At 48.6% G+C, this 16,976-nt stretch overlaps 1 protein-coding gene across 8 annotated transcripts in view; it reads left to right on the plus strand.

Moving 5' to 3' along the window:
• The window catches only part of STXBP5L (syntaxin binding protein 5L), a 508,429-nt gene that overhangs the window by 350,641 nt on the left and 140,812 nt on the right, over positions 1–16,976 (plus strand). For all 8 annotated transcript variants that reach the window (XM_077479605.1, XM_077479606.1, XM_077479607.1 and 5 more), the window contains exons 15-18: positions 3,161–3,378; positions 5,650–5,828; positions 11,548–11,673; positions 15,084–15,235. In XM_077479605.1, coding sequence (XP_077335731.1) covers positions 3,161–3,378; positions 5,650–5,828; positions 11,548–11,673; positions 15,084–15,235 — 675 coding nt within the window. The remainder of the gene's footprint in view (positions 1–3,160; positions 3,379–5,649; positions 5,829–11,547; positions 11,674–15,083; positions 15,236–16,976) is intronic.

The following is a 16,976-nucleotide window of genomic DNA, read 5'->3' on the forward strand; positions in this document are numbered from 1 at the left end:
CACTACAGCAGGATGATAGGATAGGAATACAATGTATACACTACAGCAGGAGAACAGGAATACAATGTATACACTGCAGCAGGAGGACAGGAATACTATGCATACACTACAGCAGGTATATACCTTGCACATTCACATCTTGGATCACTCCAAATCCTGCACCGTCACACCTCAGATCAGCCCCCAAATCCTGCACCGTCACACCTCAGATCAACCCCAGTTTCTGGACCTTCACACTTCATATAAGCCTTAATTCCTGCACCTTCACACCTCAGATCTGTCTGACTAGAAGTGGTCTCCATGGAAGAACTGTGCCCAAAAAGACATACCACTAATGTGGAAACAAAAAGACTCAACTATGCATACAAAACATGGGAACTGGGGGGGGAGGAGGGGCAGAAAAATGGCAGCAAGTACTGTGGACTGATGAATAAAAATGTGAAATATTTGGCTCTAGCGAGAGGCAGTTTGTTGGGGGAAGGGCTGAATGAGTGTCTGCAGCCAACTATGAAACATGGTGGAGGTTCCTTGCAAGTTTCGGGCTGCATTTCTGCAAATGGAGTTGGAGATTTGGTCAGGATCAATGGTGTCCTCAATGCTGAGAAATACAGGTTGATTCTTATCTATCATGCCATACCATCAGGGAGGTGTGTGATTGGCTCCAAATTCTGCAGCAGCACAACAATCCCAAACAAACAGCCAGTGTCTTTAAGAACTATCTTCAGTGTAAGAAGAACAAGGAGTCCTGGAAGTGATGGTTTGTCCCCCACAGAGCCCTGATCATGGATGGAGTCTGTCTGGGATGACAAGGAGAGACGGAAGGTTTTAAAGCAGCCTACATCCACAGAAGATCTGTGCTTAGTTCTCTGAGGTGTTTGGATCAACCTACCTGACGAGCTTCTCCAATAACTTCAAGTGTACCTAGAAGAATTGATGCTGGTTTGAAGGCAAAGGGTCGTCACACCAACAGTGGCGTCACTAGGGTTGATGTCACCCAGTGACGTAAAACTTGGTTTCGCTAAGCTCCCCCCTCCCTCGCTGTGGACATGTTACAAGAGATGGTCAGAGACTGCAGAGAGGATACAAGAGAGTCAGAGATTGTGGCCATAGACATACTCACAGTGGCATGGGAGGCCATGGGTGGAAGGTACAGGGATCCAGTCTCTGGCATTCCTTGTGGCCATGCTCAGTGGCATGGGAGTCTCCAGCAGCCATGGATGGAAGGTATGGGGATCCAGTCTCTGGGATTCTGTGTGGCTGTGCTCAGTGGAGTGGGAGTCTCCAGCAGTCATGGATGGAAGGTGTGGGGATCCAGTCTCTGGGATTCCGTGTGGCCGTGCTCAGTAGCATGGGAGTCTCCAGCAGCCATGGATGGAAGGTGTGGGGATCCAGTCTCTGGCATTTTGTGTGGCCAGTGCTCACAGTAGCGTGGGAGTCTCCAGCAGCCATGGATGGAAGATGCGGGGATCCAGTCTCTGGGATTCTGGGTGGCCGTACTCAGTGATGTGGGAGTCTCCAGCAGTCATGGATGGAAGGTACAGGGATCCAGTCTATGGCATTTTGTGTGGCCATGCTCACAGTAGCGAGGGTGTCACCAGCAGCCATGGATGGAAGGTGCGGGGATCCAGTCTCTGGGATTCCATGTGGCCATGCTCACAGTAGCGAGGGTGTCACCAGCAGCCATGGATGGAAGGTGTGGGGATCCAGTCTCTGGGATTCCATGTGGCCGTGCTCAGTGGCGTGGGAGTCTCCAGCAGCCATGGATGGAAGGTGCGGGGATCCAGTCTATGGCATTTTGTGTGGCCGTGCTCACAGTAGCGTGGGAGTCACCAGCAGCCATGGATAGAAGGTGTGGGGATCCAGTCTCTGGGATTCCGTGTGGCCGTGCTCACAATAGCGTGGTAGTCTCCAGCAACCATGGATGGAAAGTGCAGGGATCCAGTCTATGGGATTCCATGTGGCCATGCTGTGTGGCCGTGCTCACAGTAGTGTGGGAGTCTGCAGCAGCCATGGATGGAAGGTGCGGGATCCAGTCTCTGGGATTCCATGTGGCTGTGGTCACAGTGGCGTGGGAGTCTGCAGCAGCCATGGATGGAAGGTGCGGGATCCAGTCTCTGGGATTCCATGTGGCCGTGCTCACGGTAGCGTGGGAGTCTCCAGCAGCCATGGATGGAAGGTGCAGGGATCCAGTCTCTGGGATTCCATGTGGCCGTGCTCAGTGATGTTGGAGTCTCCAGCAGCCATGGATGGAAGGTGCAGGGATCCAGTCTCTGGGATTCCGTGTGGCTGTGATCACAGTGGAGTGGGAGTCTGCAGCAGCCATGGATGGAAGGTGCGGGGATCCAGTCTCTGGGATTCCATGTGGCCGTTCTCACGGTGGTGTGGGAGTCTCCAGCAACCATGGAAGGAAGGTGCGGGGATCCAGTCTCTGGCATTCCGTGTGGCCGTGCTCATAGTAGCACAGTAGCGTGGGAGTCTCCAGCAGCCATGAATGGAAGGTGCGGGGATCCAGGCTCTGGGATTCCATGTGGCCATGCTCAGTGGCGTGGGAGTCTCCAGCAGCCATGGATGGATGGTGCAGGCCAGGAGTCCAGTCTCCAGGACTCTATGTTCGTGCTGCTCCCAGTGGCATGGTGGTGGGATGGCGGGCCGGGATCCGGTCTCCGGGGTCGGGACTCGGGAGGCGTGCCCGCTGCTGTGCTCCCATTCATTCAAACATGGCCTGGCCGAAAATAGCCTAGAATGTCCAAGCCCAGTAGGCTTTGGAACTGTGCATGCATGCATTTTTGTTCCTGTTTATAGATATGCTTTAAGGGCATATTACGTCGAGCTAAAAAAATAAAAAATAAAAAAATCCATCTGTAAAGCATTTATAGTCATATAGACAAAGAGAATAATGTTAAATCTAAAGATTAATATAGAAATGTTCAGAATATCTCATTTTTCATGATGGTAACATTGCCAAAAAAAGGCCCTGAAAAACAGCCATAAATTTGCTCACTCTGCCAAGTGTGAAAAGCGATAAAATTGCAGATTTTTTTTGGGTGGCGCTTTATTAATTTTTAATTGTGCTATAAATGAGTTCATAATTATACAATTGCCGTTAGGGAACCCGGTGTAAGTGATGCCATTCTGACTTCCCATATGCTGTGCCTTGCAGTCAGCTTACAGATGCTGTACAAGCTGAAGACCTCCAAGGTGTTTGAGAAGCAGAAGGTGGGAGAAGCGAAGCAGACAGCCGAGATAGTGGAGGACGACCCTTTCGCCATCCAAATGATGTCATGGTGCCCAGAGAGCAGGATCTTCTGCGTGGCCGGGGTGTCGGCCTATGTCATCCTGTACAGATTCAGCAAGCATGAGGTGGTCACGGAAATTGTGGTAAGCGCTAAGGTTTTTTTATACTGAGTAAAAATAAAGGGGTCCTCTGTACTTACATAAACAGCGAGCGCAATGTACACTTGTCGTAGTTAAATCAGAATTCTGCTTGTTAAATGCTACCCCCCCCCCCACAATTTAACCTAATTATGTTCTCTGTTATTTAAAACACTACAGCAGGAGGACAGGAATACTAATTTTCAAGTCCTGCAGTAATTCCTTTCCACCACTAGATGCCGCAAGTGTTCCTGGTTAAATGACAGCCGGAGTCTTTCAACCCACTTCCTGTGAGCACAGGCCGTCACCCCCTAGGGCAGTGGTCCCCAAACTATGGCCCTGGGGCCTGGATGTGTCCCTTTGCTTGCCTTTTTCCGCCCCTTGAGGCATAATTCCTGCCACTGACACCAACAATGGGGCACTATTGTTCTACTGACACCAACTATTTTTCCCCCTAATACCAAAAATCGGACACTGTTTACTTCCACTGGGCACAGTCCAGTCCCCCCCTAAAGTCTGAAGGCCTTTTCTTTAAAAAGTTTGGAGACTCCCTGTCCTAGGGCAGTGTCATTGTGCACTGCACTGCCCTTAAATTGTTGACCCCCAGCTCAAATCCTCTCTCTGGGAGGGACAAAACTCAGGACTAAATACAAATCTTATGTATGTTATCTGTGTATTTAGCTGTTTGTCAGGAGTTTAGCTTTAAAGTAATACTGCGGAGAGAAATAGGGAGGCTTACAGAGGCATTGACCCAGAGGCAGAGTTGCAATGATGAATGTATTGGGGTATAACAGGGCTCCCCAAACTATGGCTCGTGGGCCACATCCGACCCTCCCTGTAGAAAATTGGTCTCCAAACTGCGGCACAGGGGCCATTGCCTGCTTTTATCCGGCCCTTGGGGCACTATTCTATCCCACTGAACAATGAGGCATAATTTTCCCACTGACACCAACAATGGGGCCCAATGACACCAGTGATGGGGCACAATTCCTCCCACTGACACCAACGGTGGGGCCCAATTACTCCAATGATGGGGCACGATTCCTCCCACTGACACCAACGATGGGGCCCAATGACACCAGTGATGGGGCACAATTCCTCCCACTGACACCAACGATGGGGCCCAATGATGGGGCACGATTTCTCCCACTGACACCAACGATGGGGCCCAATGACACCAGTGACGGGGCACTATTCCTCCCACAGATACCAATGATGGGGCACTATTCCTCCCACTGACACAGTGATGGGGCACTATTCCTCCCACTGACACCAACAATGGGGCCCAATGACACCAGTGATGGGGCACAATTCCTCCCACTGACACTAACAATGGGGCCCAATGACACCAGTGATGGGGCACAATTCCTCCCACTGACACCAACGATGGGGCCCAATTACCCCAATGATGGGGCACGATTCCTCCCACTGACACCAACGATGGGGCCCAATGACACCAGTGACGGGGCACTATTCCTCCCACTGACACCAATGATGGGGCACTATTCCTCCCACTGACACCAATAATGGGGCACTATTCCTCCCACTGATACCAATGATGGGGCACAACTCCTCTCACTGACACCAACAATGGAATATTGTTTTTTTTTTCCCACTGATGTCAGGAACTTTTCTACTCCCAGTGGTCACAGTGTGGCTCCCCCTAAAGTCTGAAGGACAGTAAACTGGCCCTTTGTATAGAAAGTTTGGAGACCCATGGTCTAGGAGATTTTTTTTCCAGCTAGGGTCAGTGGCATATCCTCAGTATGCACAGATTGAGGTTTAAGGTTTTGGCAGAGACTGCCTATGATCTCCTCTTTAACACCCCCCCCCCATGAAATGGGGACCCTCATGTAAGGGTGGACTCTGGTGGGTACCCTGATATAAGAGGACACTGTTGGGGGCCCTCATGTAAGGGTGGACTCTGGTGGGTACCCTGATATAAGGGGGGCACTGTTGGGGACCCTCATGTAAGGGTGGACTCTGGTGGGTACCCTGATATAAGGGGGGCACTGTTGGGGGCCCTCATGTAAGAGTGGCCTCTGGTGGGTACCCTGATATAAGGGGGGCACTGTTGGGGGCCCTCATGTAAGGGTGGACTCTGGTGGGGACCCTGAAGTGAAGGGGTGGAAAGGTTTTCTAGGCTGGTTATGTTAGTAAAATATTTGATGTGGCCCTCATACTGAGAAGTTTGGAGACCCCTGGTATATATATGATCTGAGATGTTACTATAATTTTCCTTATTGATATGTTACTTATATTTCTGTTCTCTTTAAGTCCTTGGAAGTACGACTGCTGTGCGAGATTGAGGAAATGATGACTCCTGACCCAGACAGTGTCCTTCCTTTCCCTGAACCCACATCCCAACCCCTGTCCATGAAGAGCAGGATGTTGGCTGGCAGTGCCAATACTGTCACCAATGAGGGGCCCCTAAAGGACAGTATACCGTGTCTGAGGTGAGAGTCACTCCTACATTCACTCAGAAGGTCTTCTCCTTGCCCTATTGTCCTCTTTACACGCTATTGTATAGTGTAAATATAGCCCAATATTATAGAGCTATTTATTCCTAATTCTAATTACTACTACAGTGGATATAGAAATGAATCCCCCCCCCCCTTTTTAAATAATCACATTTTGTTGCTTTGCAGTCTGAAATGAAGACTGACACCGTTTTTGTTTTTGCTCCATTTGTATTTACTCAGTGCAACTTATCACATCTTATCAAGTGAAATATAGAACACCGACATGTCAGAAAAAAATTTGAGTTGGAAAAAAGACCACTCCCCCCCCTCTTAAAAATTACTTGTAAACTCAATGAGGTGTATCTAATCACCTTCTCAATGGCACACAAAGCCATTTTGACTTTCAACTGTGATCAGCTGTGGTCATTTTTTTATTAGCTCAGCATGAAAAGAGCTTTCCTGGAGCATTTAAGCTAAAGCAACCAATCAACTATGGGTGGCCGAGGCACTGTCACCGGGATCTCCAGGATAAAGTTGTGGAGAAGCACAAGTCAGGAGATGGATACAAAACATTTCAAAGGCTTTAGCAATGCCTAGAAGCACAGGGAAGTCTGTTGTTAAGAAATGGAAGGTGTTTGGTAGAACACTGACCCTCCCTGGATCAGGACGTCGCTCCAAACTGGGTGAAGGAGCCAGTAGAAAACTGGTCAGAGAGAAGACCAAGAGGCCTACAGCAAACCTGAAGCAGTTGCAGGACTTTATGACAAAGAGTGGTCATTGTGTCCATGTGACCACAATACCACAAATTCTCCACAAATGTGGCTTGTATCAGGGGAGGGTCACAAGAAAAAAGCCGCTCCTCAGGAAAGGCCACACCACTGAGCTTTGCCAAAACACACCTTAAAGATTCCGAGGCCACATGAAAAAGGGGAGTTATGGTCAGATGAAACTAAAATTGAATGATTTGGCCTCAACACCAAACGATCTGTCTGGCGGAAATCCATCCAAACAATACCATTCCTACAGTAATGCATGGAGGTCGTAATATCCTGTTATGGGGGGTGGTAATATCCTGGTATTGGGGTGTGTCTCTGCAGCAGGGACTGGAGCACTTGTCAGGATAGAAGGAAAAATGGATGGGGCAAAACTACCGTCAAATTCTAGAGGAAAATCTGCTGCCCTCTGCCAGAAAGTTGTCAATGGGAAGAAGGTTTACCTTCCAACATGATAATGACCCAAAGCACACAGCAAAAATGAGCTCACAGTGGTTGAAGGAGAAGGTCGGAGAATGTCCTTGCATGGCCCAGTCAGAGCCCAGACCTAAACCCCATTGAAAATCTGTGGAATGACTTGAAGACTGCAGCCCACAAACGGTCACCATCAAACGTAACTGAGCTTGAGCAGTTGTGCAAAGAAGAACGGGCAAATATTGCAAAGTCTAGATGTGCAAAGTTAGTAGAGACAAATCCCAACAAACTAAAGGCTGGAATTAAAGCAAAAAGGTGGTTCAACAAAATACTGACACAAGAGGGGTCATCCTTTTTTCCTGCTTCTAGGATATTGATAAAGCCTTTGCGATGTTTTCGTATCCATCTCCTGACTTGTGCCTGCCCACAACTGCTTCCCCGAAGATCCCAGGTGACAGCGCCTTGCCACCCATAGTTGATTGTTTGCTTCGGGTTGCACTAGCAGGGACTGAAATGCTCCTGGAAAGCTCTTTTTCATACTGAGCTAATCAAAATCACCCCAGCTGATCACGGATGAAAGTCAAATCGCTTTGTGTGCCATAGAGAAGGTGGTTAGCTACACCTGATTAAGACTACAAGTCATTTTTAGGAGGGGGTGATCCTTTTTCCAACTCAGTGATTCTGTTTTTGAACTTTTTTTTTTTCTGACATGTTGGTGTTACGTCTTTTTTACTTGGATATTATAAGTTGCACTGAATAAATACAACTGGATAAAACAAAAACAGTGTCTGCTTTCATTTCAGGCTTTGTTTTGAAGGTGGGAGGATGATTCTTTTCTATACCCACTGTACATGTTCTATGCCGCGTCTCTCTACTTCAGACTGAGCCCGGGCAGCTCCCTTGCCCACCCGGGCAGCAGAGGGTTAACAGTAGTGCGGTTCGCTGCCGGTAGATTGCGTGCGTTGATGTGGAAAACGCGGTGCCCCCCCCCCCCTGTTTCCGTAAAGCCTTGAGATCCCCTTTGCTCAGATTGCAGTGATTACCCCGAGCGCACACACACTATACCGCCATGCAGCAGAGTAGCCTAATAACCACATCACACTGGCAGCAAAGCAAGCCTTGAAAGCTGTAATTTAATAGTAATTACAGTATTATTTGCAGCGCTTTGCTTACAAAAGACTTGGCGTATTCATAATTAACTGTGTTTCAGCATTCCTCAATTTGTTGAAACAACAACTCATTTTGTCTAATTCTAGGTTAGCGAGAGGATTTTTTTTTTTTTTTTGTGCTCGTTTTTTTTCTCCTGCAGAGGTCTGCCCGCGCTCTTGATTATTCGAGGGAAAACATCGGCTGAGTTAATGACGCTCTCGAGCTGACGGAAGGGCCGCAAACTCTTTTCATGAAGGATTAGCCCTGCCGGACCCATTTACGGGTTCTTTCACACTCCGGGCAGGCTATGAACATGAAAAGCCCCGGTGCGATTTCCGGCAGATTGATGCTGCTCCTTTCCGGTGATCCGTATGATAAACGGTTTATTCAGAAAGCTGTAACTAATTTATATTGCCTCGCAGGAGCTTTCTGATCCGGTAGAATACACTCCCATTCAACTGTTTTTTTTTTTCTTTTGGACTCGGACAACAACAGCGAATCGTCTGAAATTTAATCGACTTTTATGTTGCCAATCCTGAGTTCGTTTTTTTTTTTATTACATAGTTAATGATGACATCATCACTAAGTCCTAGCGATGACATCATCACTAGGTCTCTAGGCCCTAGCGAGGACATCATCTCTATGTCCTAGCGATGACATCATCACTAGGTCTCTAGGCCCTAGCGATGACATCATCACTAGGTCCTAGCAATGACATCATCACTTGGTCTCTAGGCCCTAGCGATGACATCATCACTAGGTCTTTAGGCCCTAGCGATGACATCATCACTAGGTCTTTAGGCCCTAGCGATGACATCATCACTAGGTCTTTAGGCCTTAGCGATGACATCATCACTAGGTCTTTAGGCCCTAGCGATAACATCATCACTAAGTCTCTAGGTCCTAGCAATGACATCATCACTAGATTTCTGTATTTCTAGGTTATGCAGCAGCAGCGCCTGGGGTTTTATATTTTTTTTTGGGGGGGGGGCAAACAACTACTGACGCGCAACCGGTGCACCCCCCCCCCCCCCCCACTGTTTGCTGGTTGGTTCGCCCCTTACCCCATCAAGGCAGGAGCCGGGCAGTAGCTAAGTGTCCTCTCCTCCATTTGCATCTTCCAGCGTGCGGCTCCTCTCCTCCTTGTAGACGTCCAGTAGGGATCGCCTGTCCTTTCAGCCAATGGGGAGACGGGTGTTCAAACCCACTTCCTGAGAGGGGGATCAGTGTTACAATAGTGAATATTCATTTGCTGTTGTTACACACCTGGGTAGGCTGTGAGCGCATTCTCTGCGCCGCGAGCCCATCCTATTTTGTAGCCTATTAGAGCCTCTGGCTCTAATTAGTGCTTCCAAAAAACACCCACCCCCGCATTGGAATCCATGCGCCCGGTGTCCTGAAAGGGGCCGGATGCATGGATAGGGGGAGCTGACGATGGATAGGGGGGGAGGGGGGCAGAGCCAGTGTGCCCTTATTGGACGGGAGCAGGAACATGCTATGAGTAAGTGTTCAGCGGAAACGCGTTAGCGCTGGTGTTCTATCAGAATACCGCTACCCATCAGAAAATGCCGTTGCAAACAAAATTGCCTATTGCGCATGCGCTATGCATTCCAACATGGCCGCTATGCGTTTCGAAAGGTTTGCCAATCTTACAAAATATTAAGGTTGCAGCGGACATCTTGTTATACCCACGCAAGTCTTGAATTTCACACTTATTTTTAGCAATTAACTCACCTTATATACTGAAATAGACTATTTTACCGAGAGAGTGAGGGTGTCAAAAAATGTCCCTCGGTGCCAAATGACTATCAGTATTTCCCTGAGCAGCACGGGGTGTACCAAAATGGCCGTCGCCACCTTCTGACTGCAGGCTTGTCGCTGCTTTTCAAACGCAACATCAAAACCGTGTCACAGATTTAAAAATCCTGTATTTCACTACATAAGAAAACTGTAACTAATTTATATTGCCTCGCAGGAGCTTTCTGATCCGGTAGAATACACTCCCATTCAACTGTTTTTTTTTTGGACTCGGACAACAACAGCGAATCGTTTGAAGTTTAATCGACTTTTATGTTGCCAATCCTGAGTTTGTTTGTTTTTTATTACATAGTTAATGATGACATCATCACTAAGTCCTAGCGATGACATCATCACTAGGTCTCTAGGTCCTAGCGATGACATCATCACTAGGTCTCTAGGTCCTAGCGATGACATCATCACTAGGTCTCCAGGTCCTAGCGATGACATCATCACTAGGTCTCCAGGTCCTAGCGATTACATCATCACTAGGTCTCTAGGTCCTAGCGATGACATCATCACTAGGTTTCTGTATTTATAGGTTATGCAGCAGTGGCGGCTGGGGTTTTCTTTTTTTTTGGGGGGGGGCAAGCAACCACTGATGAGCAACCGGTGCACTCCCCCTCCCCCCCGATGTTTGCCGGTCGGTCCGGCCCTTACCCCATCAAGGCGGGTGCCGGGCAGTAGCTAAGTGTCCTCTCCTCCATTTGCAACTAGCAAGGTGGACCTAATAAAGGGGGTCCAACCTGCAACTAGCAAGGTGTACCTAATAAAGGGAGTCCAACCTGCTACTAGCAAGGTGGACCTAATAAAGGGGGTCCAACCCGCTACTAGCACGGTGGACCTAATAAAGGGGGTCCAACCCGCTACTAGCAAGGTCGACCTAATAAAGGGGGTCCAACCCGCTACTAGCAAGGTGGACCTAATAAAGGGGGTCCAACCCGCTACTAGCAAGTTGGACCTAATAAAGGGGGTCCAACCCGCTACTAGCAAGGTGGACCTAATAAAGGGGGTCCAACCCGCTACTAGCAAGGTGGACCTAATAAAGGGGGTCCAACCCGCTACTAGCAAGGTGGACCTAATAAAGGGGGTCCAACCCGCTACTAGCAAGGTGGACCTAATAAAGGGGGTCCAACCCGCTACTAGCAAGGTGGACCTAATAAAGTGGCGGGAGGTGCATTTTGAATGACTCCCCAGCTGCAAGTCAGTGCAGCTCCAATGCACATCGTTGTGCAGCACAGCGCAGGGTAACACGCTACCATTCAATGTGATACAGGGGTTGATTTACTAAAACTGGAGAGTGGAAAATCTGGTGCAGCTGTGCATGGTAGCCAATCAGCTTCTAACCTCAGCTTGTTCAATTAAGTTTTGACAATAAAACCTGGAAGCTGATTGGTTTCTATGCAGAGCAGCACCAGATTATGTGCTCTAGTGCTGAAACCAAGTGCCAGCAACCGCTGAGAGATGGTATGCCCCAATAAGGAGCTCCACAACCGCTGGTGAATGTTGTGCAGCCATAAGACTTTGTGTATATAAGATATAACATGAGTGATGATTGTTTCCTTCTCCTTTCTGTGCAGTGTGAAGAGCCGACCAGTGAGAATGCCCCCAGGGTACCAGGCGGATCTTGTAGTCCAACTTGTGTGGGTGGATGGAGAGCCTCCGCAACAAATCACCAGCCTAGCTGTGAGCTCTGCCTATGGCCTGTGAGTACCGATACTGTTAGGAGCATAGAGAAGAAGGGTACCGAACGCATGAACTGCTACACTCCGACCCTTTTTGGGTCGAGCGCCGCTTTAACTTGGGTTGCCAACTAAACGCCAAATAAGTGATTCCACCACACCCAATACATCTAAATCTACAACAAATTAAGTGTAGCGCTACCCTTATATGTACATTTTCAATAAATAGCGCATTCAACACATCAAATAGGGATGGGCCGGACACCCCCCGTGGTTCGGTTCGCACCGCGAACAGGCAAAAAGTTTGCGCGAACATGTGAACCCCATTAAAGTCTATAGGACACGAACATGAAAAATCAAAAATGTAAATTTTTAGGGCTTATATGCAAGTTTTTTTTTTTTTCCAGGCGCTACAGCACTAAAAATAGCGCCTGTATATCGCCTGAAAAAATCTGGCCCCTTTCACACTGGAGCGGTGCGCTAGCAGGACGGTGAAAAAAGTCCTGCTAGCCCCATCTTTGGAGCGGTGAAGGAGTGGTGTATTCAGTGCTCCTAAACCTCCGCCTTTGCGGGCGATTTTTAACCTTTTTCGGGGCCGCTAGCGGGGGTTACAACTGTCCCGCTAGCGGCCGCATATCGCCGCTTTACCGCCGACGCCACTCCCGCCCCAGTGGGAAAGGGGCCTTACACTCATGTTCCAAATCGTGTCAACCAAGGGCACTGCCCCATCTTCATAGAAGTGGCATAAGGAGGTAGGCCAAAGCCTACAGCTATCTTTGTTGGGGTTTGTGGTAATAATTATGTGACATGTGTGTGACTATGATTAATGTGGGATCCATATAAAAGGTCACCTTTGCTACCTGAGGCCGTGTGAACTGAAAATAACACCAGAGATGTCAGCCCGAGAGAGCACCTATTAGTGTGATCAGGGCCGGCGCTAGCAATAGGCAGGTCAGGCGGCTGCCTAGGGCGCCAGGGTAGGAGGGGCGGCAAAATCCGGATCGCCAGCCACTCACTGGGAATTTGAATTTGTAACATACCTGCAGGGCCGGTGTCCCCATCCATAAGACAGCATAGGCTACGGGGCGATAAAGTGCACCTGTGGAGACATCCCTGGACTCTGTGCACGGGCAATTCCACCTCTCAATCCCCCGTTCTGCCAGCCTGCTTTCTTTAGAGCTCTCCAGGACCACTCTATCCCCAGCCTGCAATGCTGCCCTAGCAGCAGCGGTGAAAAGAGGAGGGGAGAGAGCCAGGACACAGAGCAGCCAGACAGAAGTGCTGCATGATACATGGAAGCGGCCTAGGACAGATGAGATGGAAGCCCTGCATGTTAGGTCCGCTCCCTCTTCCTGGACTGTCAGGGATGTGTGATGGGAGGACAGGCAGCAGGGCCGCTCTCCTCGAGGTGAGGCCGCCATGGCTGTTGCATTGTATTGTGTACAAAGCGAGGGGAGCAGATTTGGGGGGTACCGAGGAGAACTAATGTGTGTGTGTGTGAGGGGGGGGGGGTACAGAGGGGAACCGACTTGAGGAGTGCAACAGAGGTTAACTGATGTGTGTGTGTGTGTGTGTGTGTGTGTGTGTGTGTGTGTGTGTGTGTGGGGGGGGTACAGAGGAGAACTAGTATGTGTGTGGGGGGAGGGCAGATGGGAACAGATTTGGGTTGGGGTACAGAGGAGAACTAAAGGAGAACTAATGTGTGTGGGGGGGCAGAGTGGAACAGATTTGAGGGGTACAGAGGAGAACATGTGTGTGTGGGGGAGGGTACAGGGAGGAACAGATTTGGGGGGAGGGGGGTACAGAGGGGAACTAATGTGTGTGTGGGGGGGCAGAGGGGAACAGATTTGAGGGGTACAGCGGAGAACTAATGTGTGCATGTGGGGGAGGGGGTACAGAGGGGAACAGATCTGGCTGGTCCGTATAGTACCCTAGTCTGTCCCTATAGTACCCTAGCCCACTGTATACATGGACAGGGAAAAGGAGGTGTCACGGGTGGAGCCAATGGGGGGCGGCAAAATTAGGTTTCGCCTAGGGTGTCAAAAATCCTTGCACCAGCCCTGAGTGTGATAGAGAGCGGTGATTACAAAGCTGGGGCGCTCTGCACTGAAATCCCTCAGTAATGCTCTCACTCTGTGGACAGGGCTGGCTTAGATGGACACGTGCTTTAAATAAATAAAATGGGGTAGACTCGATGGACCACTTGGTCTTTTTTTTTTTTTTTCTGCTGCCACTCTTCTACGTTTCTAAACGTATGTTACCCTTAAAATGTCTTAATGCATTCCTTTTCTTTTTTAACCACTTACTGACCGACCCATATCAGATTTACTGCTACAGAGCATCCCACCTGTGCAGAATCGCGCACGTATATGTGTACCAGATTCTGCACCTACCCCTATAGGGGGCGCACGTGCACCACCAGCAGGCCGCTTCTGCTGTTATTCACAGCAGAAGCCGATCTGCAGGTGCCGGACACCCCCCTTCACATAGCACACAGAAACAAAGCTGAGGCTTTCAATCACAAGCTATGCCCTGCCCTGTCACCATTTTCCTCTTGGTGTCAAGAAATCTTTTCAGAAGTGACACATGCTGATAGTAGAGGAAGGCAGCAGACAGAAATGACACTTGGTGCTCTGGAGTGAGACAGGTACACACTGTAGAGGGGTATGCTTTGTTAATATTTCATGTCAGGGGTTTACAAACACTTTAAACTAAAATCTCAGTTTAACCGTTTGCCGTCCAGCCGCCGCATTTGTACTGTGGCAACATGACTCGGCTGCGCGAATCGCCGTTCTGTTACATCGCCCCCCTCTGGTGGCCACGCAGAGGGAGCTCGCTCCCCGGAGCCGATGCGAGTGCCCGGCGGTCTCGATGACAGTCAGGCTCCCGCGATCACTCGTAACACAGCGAGAACCGGGATCTCTGTGTGTAAACACAGATCCCGGTTCTCTGAGGGGAAAAGTGACAGATCGTCTGTTCATACAAAGTATGAACAGCGATCTGTCATCTCCCTTAGTGAGTCCCCCCCCCCACCTTCAGCTAGAACACACACTAGTGAACACAATTAACCCCTTGATCTCCCCCTAGTGTTAACCCCTACACTGCCAGTGACATTTTTACAGTTATCAATGCATTTTTATAGCACTGATCGCTGTATTAATGCCAATGGTCCCAAAAATGTGTCAAAATTGTCCGATGTGTCCACCATAATGTCGCTGTCATGATAAAAATCGCAGCTCGCTGCCATTACTATGCTATAAATGCTATAAACATATCAGAGCAAAAAGTGCTCTGGTCAGGAAGGAGGTAAAATCTTCCGCGGCTGAAGCGGTTAAATGTATCTAATGTTTCTATAGACTTTAGCAATGAGACAGACCGGAAAACATCGCCCTTGTGGCTGCTCTTTGTGACTCTGTGACTTGTGCTTGTTTCAGAATCGCCTTCGGAAACTCTACCGGATTGGGTGTTGTAGATTACATTCAGAAAACCATCTTGCTCAGCATGGGGACGGTGGAACTATACGGGACAAGCGATCCGTACCAGCGCCAGCCACGCTCGCCGCGCAAGAGTAAGCAGTTCAATGCAGGTACGTCAGAGGACGGGCGTGACCCTCCGCCTGTCTAGCATGAGACTGCATGAGGATTGTGTGTGCCGCCCACCGATCGGTCACCAGCTGTCCAGTGACTTTGTATTCAGTTTGTGGAGGATTGTATCGTATCTGGTGATTCCATGTAATGCAGAGCATATACTAATGCAGAGCATATACTAACTTGCTGCATATCTCCCAGTCTTGGTTCTCGTCACATGAGACCTCTGCAGTACGTCTCACGGGTGGGTCATATCATTGTATAATATGAAAACTATATGAATGAGGCCGGCGGCCACACACTTTAAAACCTCTGTTTTCTTAATAGTTACCAACAACTATGTAGTAAGTTTTATTTTTTTGGCGTACCAACCCCCCCCCCCCCCCCCCCCCATGCACTAACAAGCCACTGAGTCATTGCCGGTTCTCTGGCAGAGACCCCACAACACCTTGCAAACTGTCTCCTAGACATCCCAGGAGCCATGCGCACACCACAGAGGTCTCTGCCCTGGTTCAGATCTCCATTAAAGATGGCGGCACTGAAGAAGAGGAGGGCAAAGGGAAAAAGACATTGAAGGGCTGTCTCCCACTCTGCCTGTTTTCAATGGGATCAGGAGACAAACTAACGTCAATGGGGCGGCTTTAGACATATCTTGGGGATATATGTATGTATCTGGGACATATAGGGGGTAATCATATGGCACTAGGATGACTGGGAGGGTGGTTTGGAAATGGAAAAATCCATAAAAAGTCCCATAAACGAGTCATAGAACAATAAATAATAGTCACTAATGTATCTGGGACATGTTACCTTGGGAAAGGAATGTGATTGGATAAGTGCGAAAACCTCCCCCGAGGTTCTTTTGTTTCACATGAGATCATTTAAAGTGTGTGTAAAGCCACAATGGTACAGAATGTTTGGTAGCCGACTTTTGTTGAATTTTGACAGCCAGATTTTTAGTAGCTGGCTTTTTGTAGAATTTCCGCAGCCGGCATTGGCAGCCGCCACTTGTAGATTTTTGGCAGCCGGCACTTGTAGATTTTTGGTAGCCGGCTTTTGTCGATTTTTGGTAACTGGCTTTTGTCGATTTTTTGTAGCTGGCTTTTGTAGATTTTTGGTAGCCGGATTTTGTAGAATTTTGGCAGCCAGCATTTGTAGATTTTTGGCAGCCGGCTTTTGTAGATTTTTGGTAGATTTTTGGCAGCCTGCTTTGGTAGATTTTTGGCAGCCGGCTTTTGTAGATTTTTGGTAGATTTTTGGCAGCCTGCTTTGGTAGATTTTTGGCAGCCTGCTTTTGTAGATTTTTGGCAGCCGGCTTTTGTCGGTTTTTGGCAGCCGGCTTTTGTCGGTTTTTGGCAGCCGGCTTTTGTAGATTTTTGGCAGCCGGCTTTTGTAGATTTTTGGCAGCCAGATTTTGTAGATTTTTATCAGCTAGCTTTTGTCGATTTTTGGTATCCGGCTTTTGTAGGTTTTTGGTATCCGGCTTTTGTAGGTTTTTGGTAGCTGCCTTTTGTAGAATTTTGGCAGCTGGATTTATAGAATTTTGGCAGCCGGCTTTTGTAGATTTTTGGCAGCCGGCTTTTGTAGATTTTTGGCAGCCGGCTTTTGTAGATTTTTGGCAGCCGGCTTTTGTAGATTTTTGGCAGCCAGATTTTGTAGATTTTTATCAGCTAGCTTTTGTAGATTTTTGGTATCCGGCTTTTGTAGAATCTTGGCAGCCGGATTTATATAAATTTGGCA

The sequence above is a fragment of the Lithobates pipiens genome, unplaced genomic scaffold (genome assembly GCF_037356315.1).
Source record: "Lithobates pipiens isolate NorthernLeopardFrog02 unplaced genomic scaffold, aLitPip1_a1.2 Scaffold_16, whole genome shotgun sequence".
Lineage (NCBI taxonomy): Eukaryota > Metazoa > Chordata > Amphibia > Anura > Ranidae > Lithobates > Lithobates pipiens.